This window comes from Centruroides vittatus, unplaced genomic scaffold (genome assembly GCF_030686945.1).
Source record: "Centruroides vittatus isolate TY-2023 unplaced genomic scaffold, ASM3068694v2 contig_1776, whole genome shotgun sequence".
NCBI lineage: Eukaryota > Metazoa > Arthropoda > Arachnida > Scorpiones > Buthidae > Centruroides > Centruroides vittatus.
Window position 1 is genome coordinate 932,142 of NW_027121087.1, and position 16,405 is coordinate 948,546.

General features: G+C 29.8%; 1 protein-coding gene across 5 annotated transcripts in view; it reads left to right on the top strand.

Annotated features, from left to right (window-relative positions):
• LOC136969294 (protein sprint-like) overlaps positions 1–16,405 on the top strand; it is a 102,492-nt gene that overhangs the window by 67,444 nt on the left and 18,643 nt on the right. For all 5 annotated transcript variants that reach the window (XM_067263407.1, XM_067263409.1, XM_067263408.1 and 2 more), the window contains 6 exons: positions 4,334–4,521; positions 5,528–5,619; positions 5,690–7,542; positions 9,418–9,577; positions 12,049–12,121; positions 16,057–16,159. In XM_067263407.1, the coding sequence (XP_067119508.1) occupies positions 4,334–4,521; positions 5,528–5,619; positions 5,690–7,542; positions 9,418–9,577; positions 12,049–12,121; positions 16,057–16,159 (2,469 nt within the window). The remainder of the gene's footprint in view (positions 1–4,333; positions 4,522–5,527; positions 5,620–5,689; positions 7,543–9,417; positions 9,578–12,048; positions 12,122–16,056; positions 16,160–16,405) is intronic.

Here is a 16,405-nt window from a genome sequence, read left to right on the forward strand (position 1 = left end):
TGATCACCAAAAACATCTGCTTCCACAAGGAGTTGCATCATCATACACTGTTAATAGACTTGGCTCTGCTACATCCTGTAAGTGCAAGGTTACTGTTCAATTTAATGGCTGTCCATTTCAGTTAGAAATGGACTCTGGTTATGACTATACAATTATTAGCGAGGACTAATTCAAACGTCTATGATCTACTTAAGCACCAAAATTACAGCCAGTTCCCGTTGTGCTTCATGATTTCCAGTGTTAATCATTCAACTTCAAAGAATAGTGTACTGTTCCAGTCTTATACAACAGACAACACAGAACCAACTTCTGGTGCCTATAATACAAAAAACAAACACTGCACAAACATTTTCCAATTCCTGAGTTTTTCTTCAGGTGAAACTGAACAGCTACCTGATGGGATGTTATTGGAATCAATGTCTACTCGTAAAATTTTTAAAATAACGTAATTCAAATAACCATTTGAAAATATAAATATAAATTTATATTTATATTTTTAAACGGTTCTTCAAATTAGGTTGTTTTAAAAATTTTCAAAATCTCCTGTGGACTCAACACATCCACTGATTTGAATGAAAGTGCATCTTGTTCCACTTGCTTTCTGAAAATTGAAGCGGCACTTGATGTCTTGCTGACAGAAAACGTTTTTGAAGATCATCTTGGGCCATACCCAGGTTGTGCTTGTTATGATGCTATCTGATGAAGTAAGACTTTATGGTGATTATAAGGTCACCCTGAACAAAGCTCTTAGGGCCCATTTGTATCCAATTCCACCTATGGTCCATCTGTTGGCATTTCTTCCACCTGCAACAATATTTGCAAAGTTAGCTTGGCTCAGTCACATCTGCAATTACCTGTAGATGATTCCTCAGTAAGGCTACAAACAATCAACACTCACTGAGGAGCTTACAAAGTAAATCATCATCAGTTTGGAGTAAGTGTGGCACCAGGAGTATTCGAGAGTTTGGTAGACAGGTCCTCTCCAACTTCCCTGGGGTAATACCATATTTTGATGACATTCTTGTCTGTGCTGCTAACAAGGATGAACTTGCATTGAGACTTTGTACAGTTTTTCAGAAATTGTCAGATTATGGATTACATGAAAACAAAGACAAGTGTCTATTTAAAATTTATTTTGTATACTAGTACTTTCTATATATTAACAGGACTTATTATACTGGAAAATTATGGATGCAGATATTTAGTCTTACAGATCAAAAATAATGTTCTTTATTTAGTTCACCTGGTTTAGTTCAGGTGAACTAAATAAAGAACATTATTTTTGATCTGTAAGACTAAATATCTGCATCCATAATTTTCCAGTATAATAAGTCCTGTTAATATATAGAAAGTACTAGTATACAAAATAAATTTTAAATAGAGTTAGAAAGGACAAAAAGGCATAATAATTAAAGACAAGTGTCTTTTTAATGTCTCAAATGTTGAGGATTTTGGTTATCAAACTGATAAAGATGGACTTCATTCAGCACCATCAAAGGTGACTGCTGCAATCAGAAAAGCCCTACTCCAGTCAATCAGAAAGAACTCCAGGCCTTTCTTAGACTACTGAATTTTTATGATAATTTTCTGCATCATGGAGCCACTATTGCAGAACCACTCCACTTTACTGTCTTCTGACAAAGGACACACCCTTGAAATGGACAGGAATACACCAAAGAGCTTTTGATGAACTGAAAAAAACCTCTTTCTATCAGAAAATATATTTGTTTCCTTCAACAGTACCAAAGAAATCACACACACATGATGCTTTGCTTGCAGGACCAAAAAACAAGCTCAGAACTGCACCCACACTCAGATGTGGGTGCAGTTCTGAGCTTGTTTTTGGAGAATGGACATGAATCACCCATGGCTTTTACATCTTGCATGCTTACAAAGACTAGATGTGGTTATGCACAAATTGAAAAGGAAGTGCATGCTATTGTTTGAGGTAAAATGTTTTCATCATTTTCTCTTTGGAATGAAATTTTCAACATATACAGATCACAAACTACTGTTGGGTACTATTTATGACTGATAAACCAATACCTTTAATCCTGTCATCCAGCATGCTGCAGTGGACACAGATTCTCAGTGCTTACTTATGATTATAAGCTTCTGTACAGACTAGGCAAGGATGTTGCCACTGCAGATGCACTGAGTTGTTTACCACTCTCAACCCCATGTAATGATGTCCTACCAGCCACTGAAATTCTCTTTTTAGAGCAACTGGACACTTCACCAGTCATTGCTTCAGATATTACATTACTAACATATATGAATCCACTGTTGAAATGTATTCATCACTATGTACTGACTGGCTGGCCTAGTTAGAAATCCATGTGATGGCCTTTCTACATTTTTTAATTTCTGTACTGAACTTTTCCTTTACAAAAAATGTTTACTTTAGGGAAGTAGTGATAATCCTACATCAACTGCAGAAGAGGATTTTGAATGAACTTCATCCTGCTCACCCTGGAATTGTAAAGATGAAGACATTAGCACAATCATGTGTGCGGTGGTCATGTATCAACCATGAGATTGAGTTATTAGTTAATATCTGTCAAGATTGCCAGAATGCTTGCTCCTTGCTTCCTAAGACTCCAATTCACCCATGGGAAACACCAATGAAGCTGTGGTCTCAACTCCATATAGACTTTGCAAGTCCATTTTAAGGAGAAATGTTTCTTGTAATCATAGATGCAACATCAAAATGGTTTAAAGTGAAACATGTGACTTCTACAAGTACCCCTCATAAGTGATTAAAGTGAGAACTTATGACTACTCATAGTATTCATGACAGCATTGTGTCAGATAATGGCCCTTAATTTGTTTCTGAAGAGTTTGCCATTTTAAAGTCCAATAGCATCTGTCAGATAGGTATTGCACCTTACCATCCACAAAGAAATGGGTTAGCTGAGCTCATGGTCCATTTCACAAAGGAATCGCTGAAGAAAATGGTGCATGGAGATTGGCCTAAAAAACTCTGCCAATTCCTTCTGCAACAATACATCACCCCATAAGCAGCTACTGGCTTGAGTCCATCAGAAGTACTGTTCAAGCAATGTTTGCAAACTTGCCTTGATTTTGTGCACCCAGACCTGGCACTTGTTACTATATAGGAAGCAGGTATGCACCTTTAAAGAACCAAGAACTTGTCTATATTCGTAAAGCAGGAGAAAATTCTGCTTGGATTTCAGCTGCTGTTAACACATCACACTGGATCAATGAGCTACGAGATACAAATGCCACAAGGTCCATAACATAGACATATTGACGATATGAGATACCGCACTCTCACAATGCCACCACTAATGATATGTGCCAGCAACCAGCCTGACACTGAATAGGATTCAACTCCTCAAGTACCAGCAGATCATGTCTAGCAATATTACAACTATGTTTAGAAACGCTCTCCATAACCATGCCATATAATTCGTCCCCCAGGACATCTGAAGGACTTTCATACATAAGGGAAAGGGGTGTAATGTATTGACCTGAAATTCCTGAGTGTTTATTGTAATCATTTGTTGCTGCCAGTGGGCACTGGGCATAGCATAACATGTATAGCAGTTAATCTTTTGTCTTAGTTGTTGTAGGTCCACACTCATCAACAGGTAATAAAAGAGTTGATTCATTCTTAAGTGTGATTTTCTCTACTTCAAATTCAACAGTTACATACTGAACAATGAAATAATTTACAAAGACCCTGAAAATTTATTCAATTTTGCATCAAATGTGCTCTTGAATTTATGATTATGAAATTATATATTTAAGTAAAATAAAGCATTTTTTACAATTTAGTTTCTTTAAAGTTTTCATTAAATAAGTCATCTAGTTTCTGATAAGCTCAGGGTCATCAATTGAGAGTAGGTTCCTAGAAACACAGATTTATATACTGTATATATGTTTTAACATATAGAGATAGCCAGCAATCAATATGACACTTTATAAAGTCATGATAAAAAATTTATACCAGTTGTAAAAAATGACATTGTAAAATTTTTTGTTAATCAAGGCAATTAAAATCTTTTTTGAGGTTAAAAAATGTACACATTCAAACAGTGAAATCATAATATAAATTTTAGCAATTCAATAAGTGAATAAAAATTTAAATAAATGAAAAATAATATAATTGATCATAATTCATTTCATTTCTCTTTAAGACAAATTCTATTTCCTATTTTTTGCTGTGTCTCAATTTTACTTTTAAAAAATAGTCTACTCTTTTTAATATCTGTTGTATTATTTTTATCTATGTATTTAGATAACTTACTAAAAGATTATTAATTTGATTAGAAAATTTTGAAACTTATTTTAAATTTTATATTTTTAGACATTCATTGTAAGACAGTCAAGCAAACCCAATACTATGGCTTTATCTGTAAGATTGCCAGAAAATAGAGGGCCCTATGTAGAACATTATTTAATAGAAGCAATTGGAGATGGGAAATTACGATTAGAAGGATCTGATAATCATTTTCATGCTATTCCGATGTTGGTTGTTCATTATTATCAATGTTGGTAAGAATACAACATTTTATAAGATTTGACAAAGATAACTATAATAATTAATTTAATAATTGTTGAAAGTTTTTGAATTTTTATGAAATTTTTTTTTATTTTTTTATTTAAAATATAAGTTTTCTTTTCAGCAATTTTAGAATTTTATTTCAAGAGTTTTTATGTTAAATTTTCTGAAATTTTGGATTAATACAAACAATAACTTTTTTTTAATATCAAGTTATATTCAAGACATGTATGCTGCAAAAAGAATGCTTCATATTGAAATGATTTATTTAATATTTAATTACATGATTAAGCATTACTTTTGTAGTGAAAGCAATATTCTGGAAAAATTTTAGATGTTTGATCTACAGTGTTAGCAAAATTTTTGTACAAATTCCAGTTAATGACAACAAGCTGTATTTATACTATAAATTTCAGTAGCATACTAGTTCATGGATCATTTTCTGTTGAAAATAACAAAATAATATATATAAATGATGTATGATTTATTATAAAATATGTGTTTTGCAACTTGCTTTTTATAGTTTTTATTTTTAGTTCCTTTTATAATTTGTTTTTACAAAAGTTTTAATGAGATTTCTGAATGTTACAATATAAGTGTCAGAAAAATTTCTTATGATCTTTACAAAATGTTTTCTTTTCTAAACTTTTAATCAAAATCACATCCTGAATAATTTAAATCATTATGATAATATAAATATCAACATTAATATATCAGTAAGTAATGAGGGAGAAAAATCAATATGAAATTTCAACATAGTGAATTTCTTAAAATGTTGATAAAAACAAATAAATGTGATGCTACTTTCAATAATAAACATTATATATTAACAGTAATTACATAAAATATAGAATGGTTATTAGTATACATATATTTTTACAATAAAATAGTATGTTTATTATAATGATGATAATAATAATAATAATAATAAATATTGTTATTACTATTACTAAGTATATATTTATGCATTTACATATATAATAATAATTTTTTAAACAGTGACGAGTTACCAGTTCAGTTAACATTACCCTCTCCTCTTGCTCAAGCAATGTCTCGTCAAGAATTATCATCATTGGGATTATTAGGACAAGGTAATATATAATAATAAAAGAATAGTACTTTTTGAAATAATTTGAAAGTTAAATACAGACTGTTTTTCAGATTTTTGGCTTTCCAGCCTTGTTCAAAGTCCTACTGTTTCATTTGCTGGCCCTACTTCAGCTTTTCTTCCAGTTTCTTCAAATCATTCACTCCCAAGTCATTCTAGTGCACCACATTCTTCCTTTAGGCCTGTTCAAGGCAGATCTCCAACCTCATCTTTCACTAATTCATTAATGAATTCTTCTCAGCCACAATGTTCAAGTTCTTCAGGGCCGCCTCCTCCAATTCCACAAGCTCCAAAACCACCACCAAGAAATGTTCCTCCTCCACCACCACCTCCACCCAGATCTTTCATTCCAATGAGAAGTTCAGGTTCTGCTACAAGAATGTCATCAATGGATATGCATTCAGTGACAGTGGCATCTAATGGAACTACATCTGTCATTCAAGAAGATACCAGTACTAATAAAGAAAATGCTACAAGGGTTTCTCCCCTTCATTCTGTGCAGCATAATACCAAATCTAATTTAGATACCAAAAGTGATCCTAAAATCAAACAAGTTGCTCATTATAAACAGTCTAACATTGTAGAGTCAAAACAATCATATTATCGTAGTAGTTTAGCAGATAAGATTAGTGATTATGAAGATATTTGGGGGTCTCCAATCTCTAGTGATAAAGATCGAAAATCAGATTTTACAACTTTCAAATCATCAGAAACTAATAGTAACAGTCGCCAAATACACCGTCCTAAGAGAGAAAGTGCTGCAATCAAACTTTTGCAACTGAAACTGCAACAAATGGTTAATGAAGAAACACAGACTGATTTAGAAGATGAAGATGATTATAACGATTCCAATATACAGTTATATTCATCTGACAAAAGTGATATTAGTGAACCTTGCACAAGTCATGGTTCAAAGACTGGAAATGTATCTTGGCTTAAACAAGGAAACAATTCTGATTCAATTATTGATTTTCCCTCAGAAGCACAGTTTACAAGTCCATTTTATGCAGAACCTGTGGATTCTATAAAATATCCATTTGAAAACGAATTTTCTCACGAAAGGCTACTTAAAGACACAAATACCACAGGAAGGCGACTTTTAAATCATCGATTTTCAGATCCAAATATTCACTGGCCTCCTTCATCTTCAGGAGTTGGGGTATTACAAAGAAAAGACTCACCTAATACAAATTTATGTCCAGAAGAAAATGGAATAAGCTTGTCTTCCAGTTTAGAAAATTTGAAAGCCTTGCGTTCCACTCCATTACACAGGCGGCACCAAAGTTTAAGTGTATCAGCACATTGGTTACAACAGTCTCAACTTGGATCTCCTAGCGAAAATTCAAAAAGAGATGTTGAAACACAGGTAACACCTCAGGAAATTCAAAATAATTCAAAAAATGATAGAACTTTGTTAATGTCTTCATCAAAAAGTAGAGAACATGAATCAACTTGGGCTGTTGATTCATCATGGGAATGGTTAGTAAATGATGACAGTAGTGAAGATGAACATTTTCCTTTAGATTCCCGCTTTCCCACAGATATTAAGAAAAAAAGTGACGATAATCAATCAACTGATGCAACTACTGTTGAAGAGTTGATTTCACCTGATCTCAGAGTACCTCAAACAAGATTATTAACTCAAAGTAATTTAATGAGAGTGTCTGAATATGATAATCTAGGAGGAAAAATGGAATCATCTCCAGTACATCATCAACAACAAATAAATGAAATAATGGATGACACTGCAACTGAATTTTCAGAGCCTTGGGATAGTCTTAGATGGGAACGGCTTCTACGACTTGTGATATCTGAAAAAGAAATAAATGAAGACATCGCATTGAAAGAACAGCAAGAAAATAATAAAAATGTATTTTGTGAGACAAACAGCAGAAATGGAAAGCGGGTAAGTAGTTAGATAAATATGAAGTATGATTAGCATATATTTTTAAATCTATTAAAACTTACTTTTAGTAAACTTCTATTACACTAATTATAAATACAAATTTTAAAGCTTTAGTTTCTTTTCTTATTACCAAAAGTATACAGTTAATTTGCTAACAAATAGTTCAATCTGTAAAAATTTATAGAGAAATTTCATAAATTAAGAATAAATATTTCTACGAAATAAAAATCTTTTTCAATTAATAAAATTTAACGATTATTCAAAACTTACATCAGAAATTTAAAACATTAAAATTGTTATATAGAATAATAATTATAAATTTGGAGATATGAGATTTTAATTTTCAATTATTTTGTCTAGCAGTTAATTAAAAAATTTCTTAAGAGCACTGTTGCAAAGTTATATATGATATGCAACTTTTTTATTTTATTTTCATATCAGAAATTTTCTCTTAACAATTTTTGACATCTTGAGTTTGTTTCAGTGATTTATAATTTTGTTTTTAATAAATTCTGGCTATAACTTTTATGAAAATTTTCATGTGTTTCAATGTTCTTTCAATCATTAAAAGTTGGAAAATATTGCTTTAATCACAAAGCTAGACAAAATGTGTTGTAAATATCTAATATCTATTAATTTTTTGTGTTTTTAATGCTGCATAATCAAAACTTATAGCAATTACTAGTAGCAGTGTTTTGAGTAAACAGATTTAATTTGAAAGTTAGTAAATAAAAGAAAAAGTAGGGTTAAAATATAAACTTTATATTTTTTTAAATTTTATCAAATTGAATTTTTAATAAGGAAGTCAGTTTTCAAAAATTTAATAAGACAACTTATGAGCCTTTAAGCTCTTCTGGTACATTTTTAATTATAAAATAATAATTTATCAAAGGTATGTTAATTTGCCATTGCCAGATGTAAGCAGATATATTTTTTAATTAAACATTCCATTTCTCTTATAAAAATGCAACCTGTATCTAATAGCTTTGCTTTCTTTTTAGACATTTTAAACAATAAAAAAGAAAAATTTAAATTTTATTTAAATAAAAAGTAATGTCTATGAGTCTATAGTTGCATTTGAATAATGTAGTTTTAATAAATTGAAGCTAGCACATTTCTATCAATCTGATTTTTTTTTCTCCCAATATTTGTATAATATGGTTGCACCTAGCTTTTATATGTTAAAGTTTTTTGTTGGTCAATTATGCAATCAATATTTAAATACAATTTTTGAAATGTAACATAAATATTAATGTATGAAAATATTTTAATATGGTGCTTCAATGTGATATTCTGATAACATGAGTTGTTCATTATATCACGTAAATAACTTTTGCTTACATATTAAACCATGTTAAAAATAATAAAATAAAAATTTTAAACCTTTTGTATCTGCAGCAGTGATTCTCAGCAGTGTGCTGCAAATATTATGAAGGTAAATTTTAAAAATTAGAAGTAACCCATTTGTATAAAAATTTGTTATGTCTATGATCAACTGTTAGCTAGATTAGGCCTTTAGAGTAATAATTATTATTGTACACAACTATTTATAATTTAAAATATATTGTGCTTTTAATTTTGTATACAAAGTATACTAGAAACATTTTGCATGTTTTAAAGTGTGCCACAAACCAAAATAGTTTGAGAATTATTGATCTACAGTATATTGTCTAGTGTTTAGTAGAAATAATCAGCCAAGTATATAGAATCAAAATCTAGTATTGTATTTTATTAGTTTTCTGGTAACTGTGTTAATTTAACAGCTATTATAATGTACATATTTAAAAATTTTTTTCATGACATAAATAACTCAATAAAAAATATTAAAATTTATGCAAGAAATTTAATGATGTGTGAATTACATTTACATTATAGGATGATGCAGCAATAATGGCATTTGAAGATAGTGAAAATGCTTCGGTAATAAGTGCTATCAGTGGAAGTATAGATGATACTTCAATTTCCGAATATCCAACTATGACTGTTGATAAAGAACGTAGTAAAAGTTTTCAGGAACGACTTGAGCCCTTACTTGGTAAATTAAGCTAATATTGTTTTTATTTAAATTTATTTTTATTATTTGCCAAAACAACTTATTTTTATACAAATGATGTTTCTCACTGCACAATTTAAAAAGTGGACAACTACTGTATTTTAAATTGAAATGTATTGTTAGTGTACAGGAATGTAATAGAATTAAATGATGTTATATAGTCACGGTTGCATGATTGCAGTTCATGAGCTGCATGAGGCTTTTCTAGATTCTTACTGCAGTTACCATATACTTACACAATTTTTTAATAAACTAGTTAACTTAAATAACTTTATTTTTAGTTTTATTTATGTATAAAATTTGTTCAAATAAGGTCAACATTCTATTATAACATTATAACACTAACTTGCTAAAAATATAATAAGTGATATTTTTAAAAATAAGCCAGGACGATTGAGTACAAATAAAGAAGAAAAAATATATTTCTCTTTTAGACAATACATACAAATGTGTCTTTTTATCCAGAAGTCCTTTCTCACGCAGTTGAGGGATAAGACAATTCCACGGCGGAGTCAACCTTTTATTTGAGGCTTCTCGTCCGCCTCACAATGTAAAATAGTCCAATATTTCTCTCTAGCGGTGGCAGCACAATTTAAAAAATTAATTTACAATTTTTAAATTGTGCTGCCATCGCTAGAGGGAAATATTGGACTATTTTACATTGTGAGGCGGAAGAGAAGCCTCAAATAAAAGGTCGACTCCGCCATGGAATTGTCTTATCCCTCAACTGCGTGAGAAAGGACTTCTGGATAAAAAGACACATTTGTATGTATTGTCTAAAAGAGAAATATATTTTTTCTTCTTTATTTGTATAATAAGTAATAACTTACCTCCATTATAATTTTTGTATTTGGATCTGAAGATGCAGTAAAACAATGCCAAAAATGTTTAATCCAGCAATAAAATTGTTTGGCTTATAAAAAATGCAAACAAATTTTATAGTATTTTTATAATTATTTATGAAGTTACATACTTGTAAATAATGCTGCATTTAAATTATGAGGAACATTTAAAATCTTTGAAATTAAACATAATTATAAAAATTATTTGAACAAAACAGCTAATGTAAATATCTCCTTGCTCATTATATTGGATTGTTCGGAAAGTTCGTAGTGATTTTTAAGAGAAATAAAAGAAATTGTTTTAAAACTAAAAATATACTTTTATTCCATTATGTATGCGCCATTGTTTTTAATGACGTGTTGCCATCTATGGGGCAGCTTCATGATACTCTCTTCGTAGAACTTTCCAGTTTCTCCCACAAAAAACTGATCCACGTGGTTTTTGCAAGCTTCCAAAGTATCAAAGTTTTTATCATGAAGGGAATTTTGTAGAGAATGGAACAAATGGTAGTTTGACGGGGTAAGGTCGAGTGAGTAAGGGGGGTGGGGTAAGACATCCCAGCCTAGTTCCAATAATTTTTGGCATGTTCGTAAAGACGTGTGATGTCTGGCATTATCTTTGTGAAACACAATGCCTTTTCTATTGGCCAGTTCCGGACGTTTTTCTTTAATTGCCATGTTCAGCTTATCCAATTGGGAACAATACTTATCAGAATCAATTGTTTGATTCTGTGGAAGCAGTTCGTAGTACAGGATTCCTTTCCAATCCCACCAGACAGTGAGCATGACCTTCTTTGGATGAAGACCGGCCTTTGGAGTTTTTAATGGTGATTCATTTTTCTTACCCCACGATCGTTTTCGGCTGATGTTGTTATAAATGATCCACTTTTCATCACCTGTCACTAAACGCTTCAGAAAAGGGTCATTTTCATTTCGTCTTTCAAGAGAATCACAAATGGAGATGCGATCCAGTAAGTTTTTTTCCGTTAAGTCGTGAGATATCCAAATGTCATAACGATTCACGTATCCGAGCTTCTTTAGATGTTGAAATACAGTACTGTTTGATGACTTCACTATGTCTGCAATCTCTCGAGTTGTGTAATGAGGGTTTTCATCCAATAATGCTTTGATCTGGTCCTCTTCAATAACAGGAGGTTTTCCTGAGCGAGGAGCATCTTCAAGGCTGAAATTACCCATTTTAAATTTTGCAAACCACTTTCGAACAGTTGATTCTGATACAGCACTCCCACCATAAACATCACATATCTATTTTGCTGTTTGTACAGCATTTTTGCCTTTACGAAAAAAGAAAAGAAACAAGTGTCGATAATGCATGTTGTTTGCATCCATTTTTTGCAATGAGACAAATTAAACACTATTTGAATAATCTTAATGGTTTTTTTGTAATGGACGCATCTCAAGGTCATTTATCGTAATATTCATTGGTTTGTACAATTCTAATCATTTTTGCGTCAATCGGTGTCTCAACTGTTGGCTATCAAAAATTGCTACAAACTTTCCGAACAACCCAATACTATAATTAAAAAATTTAATTCAAATTAAATTGTTTTTAACTTTGAATATTTAAATTTTATAATTTTATATTTTTAGCTGCCCGAAGAGTTGTTGCTCTGAGGAATAAAAACACCAGAGTAGGAGATAATATCAGACAGTATATATTTAGGTAAGAAGTTTTAAGTATTAGTGTAACAAGATAGTTTAATTTTATTTTATTGGAAAATTATTCTAAATGCTTTTTAATATTAAAAGTCATTTTTTCACAATAAAACTTAGCAGGGTGTCTGGCAAAACTGGATTTTAAATTTCCTTGACTTTTCCAGAGTTTTCGGAATATGCAATGAAAAATTACAAGTAGTTTCCAAAAGTTAAAAATTTATCAAAATCTTGTTTGCAAGATGAATTGTTCGTAAAATAATGTAAACTGTAGTTACACTCTAAATTATGATGCTCTTGTACTTAAGACAGCCAAAACTCATACATTAAAAATATTTTTGAATTTCATCAATTATTTGTTCTTGTTAATTATTATGTGGTGCAACAATTATAACACTGCTTGCACTCACTTCTCTTCCTTAGAGAATGTGTAATATTGCTCTTCACTATTTAAAAAAAATTACTAAGGTTCCCATGCTTTTAACTGGCTACATTCATAATATAAGAACACTAGTATTTTTTCTATCATTATTTTTTATCATAAACTCATTATTTATTACAAACATATAATAAAATATAATTGATAATTGTGCAAATATTTCAGTTTCAACATATTTGGAATTGATTAAAAAATAGAGCATTTCAGAATTAATTCTGCAAGTCAGAAGTGAAATGTTTTCAGGAAAATCATCATATTTTCAAAAAACATTAAACATTATTTTGAATTTTAAAATTTAGATAGCATCTCTGTATTGTTTCCATATTACACTAATGCAATAATTTGATTATAGTAACCAATTGATATATATGTACATATATGGTATCGTATAAACTTATCAATAATCTATATGATTCTATTCTTAAATCCATTATACATGGTGATCATAACTAAAAGAGTAGATGTTTAAATTCTCTGTAGAAAGAATTATTGGGCAAATCTCAACTAAAGTTGGTATGCAGTATTAATTTGTGAAAAAATTTTACTTTAAAATTCAGTCACTAGGATGAAGTTTGGCAATGCTGTACCCTTAATATGCATTTTATGTATGTTTTCTGACAAATTTCAGGGAGAATTTAAGAAACAGAATTTTATTTCAATTACAGATGTGGAATTATTATGACATAATTATTAGCATAACATAGAAATAACCTCTGACTGTAAAGGATAAAAACAGCATAGCAGAAATTGTTACAAAAATATGAGCTTTGTTACATGTTTTAGAGAATGTTCAAAACGACTGCCTTCAGCAACAATACAAAGATGTAGACAGGCAAGCATAGTGTTATGGATGACATTAGCATTCCTGGTGTCATTGTTTCATTGGCCTTTTGTATGCATCTCTCCAGTTTGCTAACATCATGCAGTACTGTTGGATACACATCATACACAAATGCTTTGCACTAATGTGATCCCACATGAAAAAATTTTGAAGCGTTGAATCTGGGAAACATGACGGCTGTGGAAGACGCCTGTATCCAGCAGTTGCCAAGCCATTCTATGAGCCATTGATGCCTATCTTGGAATGAATTGGCACATGTTTTGTTGATGATTGCATTCAAATAGAATGAAAAAATTTAAAACATTTTAGAATATACAGTTAAAATGTTAGTACATTTAAAGTGTGTATACATCAGTTTAATTTAATAACAAGTCATCAAGCCATTTGCTTAACATCATGTTAGGATGTTCAAATATAGGTCATTGTTCAGGGTGCTGTTGATGAATTTGGGACCAAGCTGTTCCCAAATTCCACACAGGTTTTACGTATGCATTGTAGAGCATACACTGTCCAGTGATGCAATTGTGAAGATTATACATTCTATTCTGGAAAAATAGTAACTCATCCATAAAATAGTACCAGTCCATAAAATGTGCTTAAGGAGTTATGGTTTTTCATGCTGTAAATTTAACATCATATTGCACCACTCAGATAGCTGTGTAGTGTTCTTTGCAAATTGAGCTGGTTGCAAGTAGCAGTGGAATGGATTCATGTCATGGTGATATAATAACCAGTGTATTTGTCTGCTGCAGTCCATAACTTAACCTAACCTAATCAATATCTTGGCCTTTTAGTGCTCTCAGAACAGAAAAGAGCCTAAAACTACAAGAAAAAACCTAATCAATGCTGGAAAGATCTTTTGCTTCTGGATAGATGTCTAAATAGTGTAGTGTATAGTGGTCTAATTATTTTACATTGAAAGTACTGAAGCTTTTAGATCTATATAAAATAGAACTTTTATGAACACTATTCTTGCTATTTAATATGTTTGATCTTTCATTTATATTTATAATAAATGTTTTTGACAGTTAATCTTCAGAACAAAATATTTACAAAGAATCTAATCCTAAAAATGTTTATTAAAAACAAGGAAACAGTTCATTAAAATGTTTAAAATTTTAAATGTACATTACATCAAAATTTTAAATTTCAAACTGAATTATAACATTATATATTTCATTACATTAATCCTTTATGTATGATAATTTTTTGTGCAACTTTGTTTTTTAGCATTTATTTATAGAAGATAAAAATTAATTAATTAATTTGATGGCATCTGTGATGCCTTTTAAATCATTTGCATATTAATTTTCATATTAAACTTGTTATAAAAGTCTAGTTATTCTCATTGCCAATCATTTCATGGTCTATATTTTAAACATGGGATAATGGATTTTCTTACTTTATTATATTTTGTTTAATTATTTTTTTAATTAAATTATAATTTAGTTAAAAAAAGTTAACTTTTACTAGTTCTTCAAATGCCATTGAACTCAATACCAATCTTGAGATTTCAGATATATAAATATATACTTGATTAAGACATATGTTTTATCCTTATAAAAAAAAATTATGTTAAAATGTGTGTTCTAATATGTGAATTTCAGAGCATTCCATTCTAAAAAGATGAATTCTGTTTTTAAATATGTAACTGGTTTTACAAAGCTTATTTTTCATTGAAAGTACTTAAGCTTTTAGATCTATATAAAATGACTAAGAAAATTGAAAGAATTTCATTAAAAACAAAATTTTTGATTGTTTTAATTGGACAGAATACTGCATACTCTTGCTAATCCAGCTCTTAATAATCATTCTTCTTAATTACTCTGCTTACTTCCTAGTGTGCTTTCCTATGCACTTCTGTTTCCATGAAAATGTTAGTCATGCAACACTTCCAGTTTACTTGGATTTCGTTTCTGTGTAAAGTATTGCATGTCAATGTGCTGTACTATTTGCCCACCCATCTCTAAAAAGAATCAGTACTGAAGGTGTAGATCACCACATCACGTCATTAGGCAGGTCTATATATTCAGTAATCTGGCACTTCTTTTTGTAAGGAATAGTAAGAGTCAGGCATATTTGTGTTTGAGAGCTTTTTTTGGCTCTAGTGGAAAACTCTGTAGAAATTTTTTTTGCAGCAGGACTACGTATATTCCTTGATGAAATATATTAAGAATCAAAATAGCTCTTGTTTGTTATTTCTATTTTTCATTATTTTCTCTTTCAAATATTTTAATCAATATGAATGAAGTAATGGCATCAAATTTAGTTTAATGAATTTAAACTAGTTTATGTAAATTAACTAATTACAAGTTGTTATCTAATGGTTTTGTGTAATTAATAGTTTATCCCTGTATTAGTGGTTTTTGGATTAATTGAGTCTAGTATAATTTGTCTCAATACACAAAAGTTGTAGAAATCCGATTAGCATATATGATAATTATAGTAAAAGCAAATTTTCAATCAACTAGCAAACAATTCAGCATCATTTTAAAAATACTACTAATAATTGAAACGATGTTTCTTATAGAATTAAATAAATCTTTTATAATGAAATGAATAAATTATATAATAATGATGATAATAAATTTATATTATTTTTTCTGTTTAATGATAAATATCTTTTGAAAAAAGAATTATTAATTTTTTGTTTGTAATTAAACAGATTGTCTGAAGAAAGAATTAATACATTTGCTATGGCAATTGAAAACTTTATACAATGTACTAAAGAAAGTAATGAAACAAATCCAATTATAGTTATGAGGAATGTAAGTATTTCTGTTTGATTTTTAATATTTGACTAAATGGTAAAATAAAAATTAAAAGGAAAAGGAAAAATTTTAAAATTAAAAAGAATTATAATAAAGTTTTATTAAATTAGATAATAATAGAATAATATTTATAACGACTGTTTTAATTTGCAAAAGTAATATACAATAATTGTCAAAATGAAAATTTTATTAAATAATTAAAATTTTAAATGCTAATTTTTTTAATATTATGTAGATTTGTGT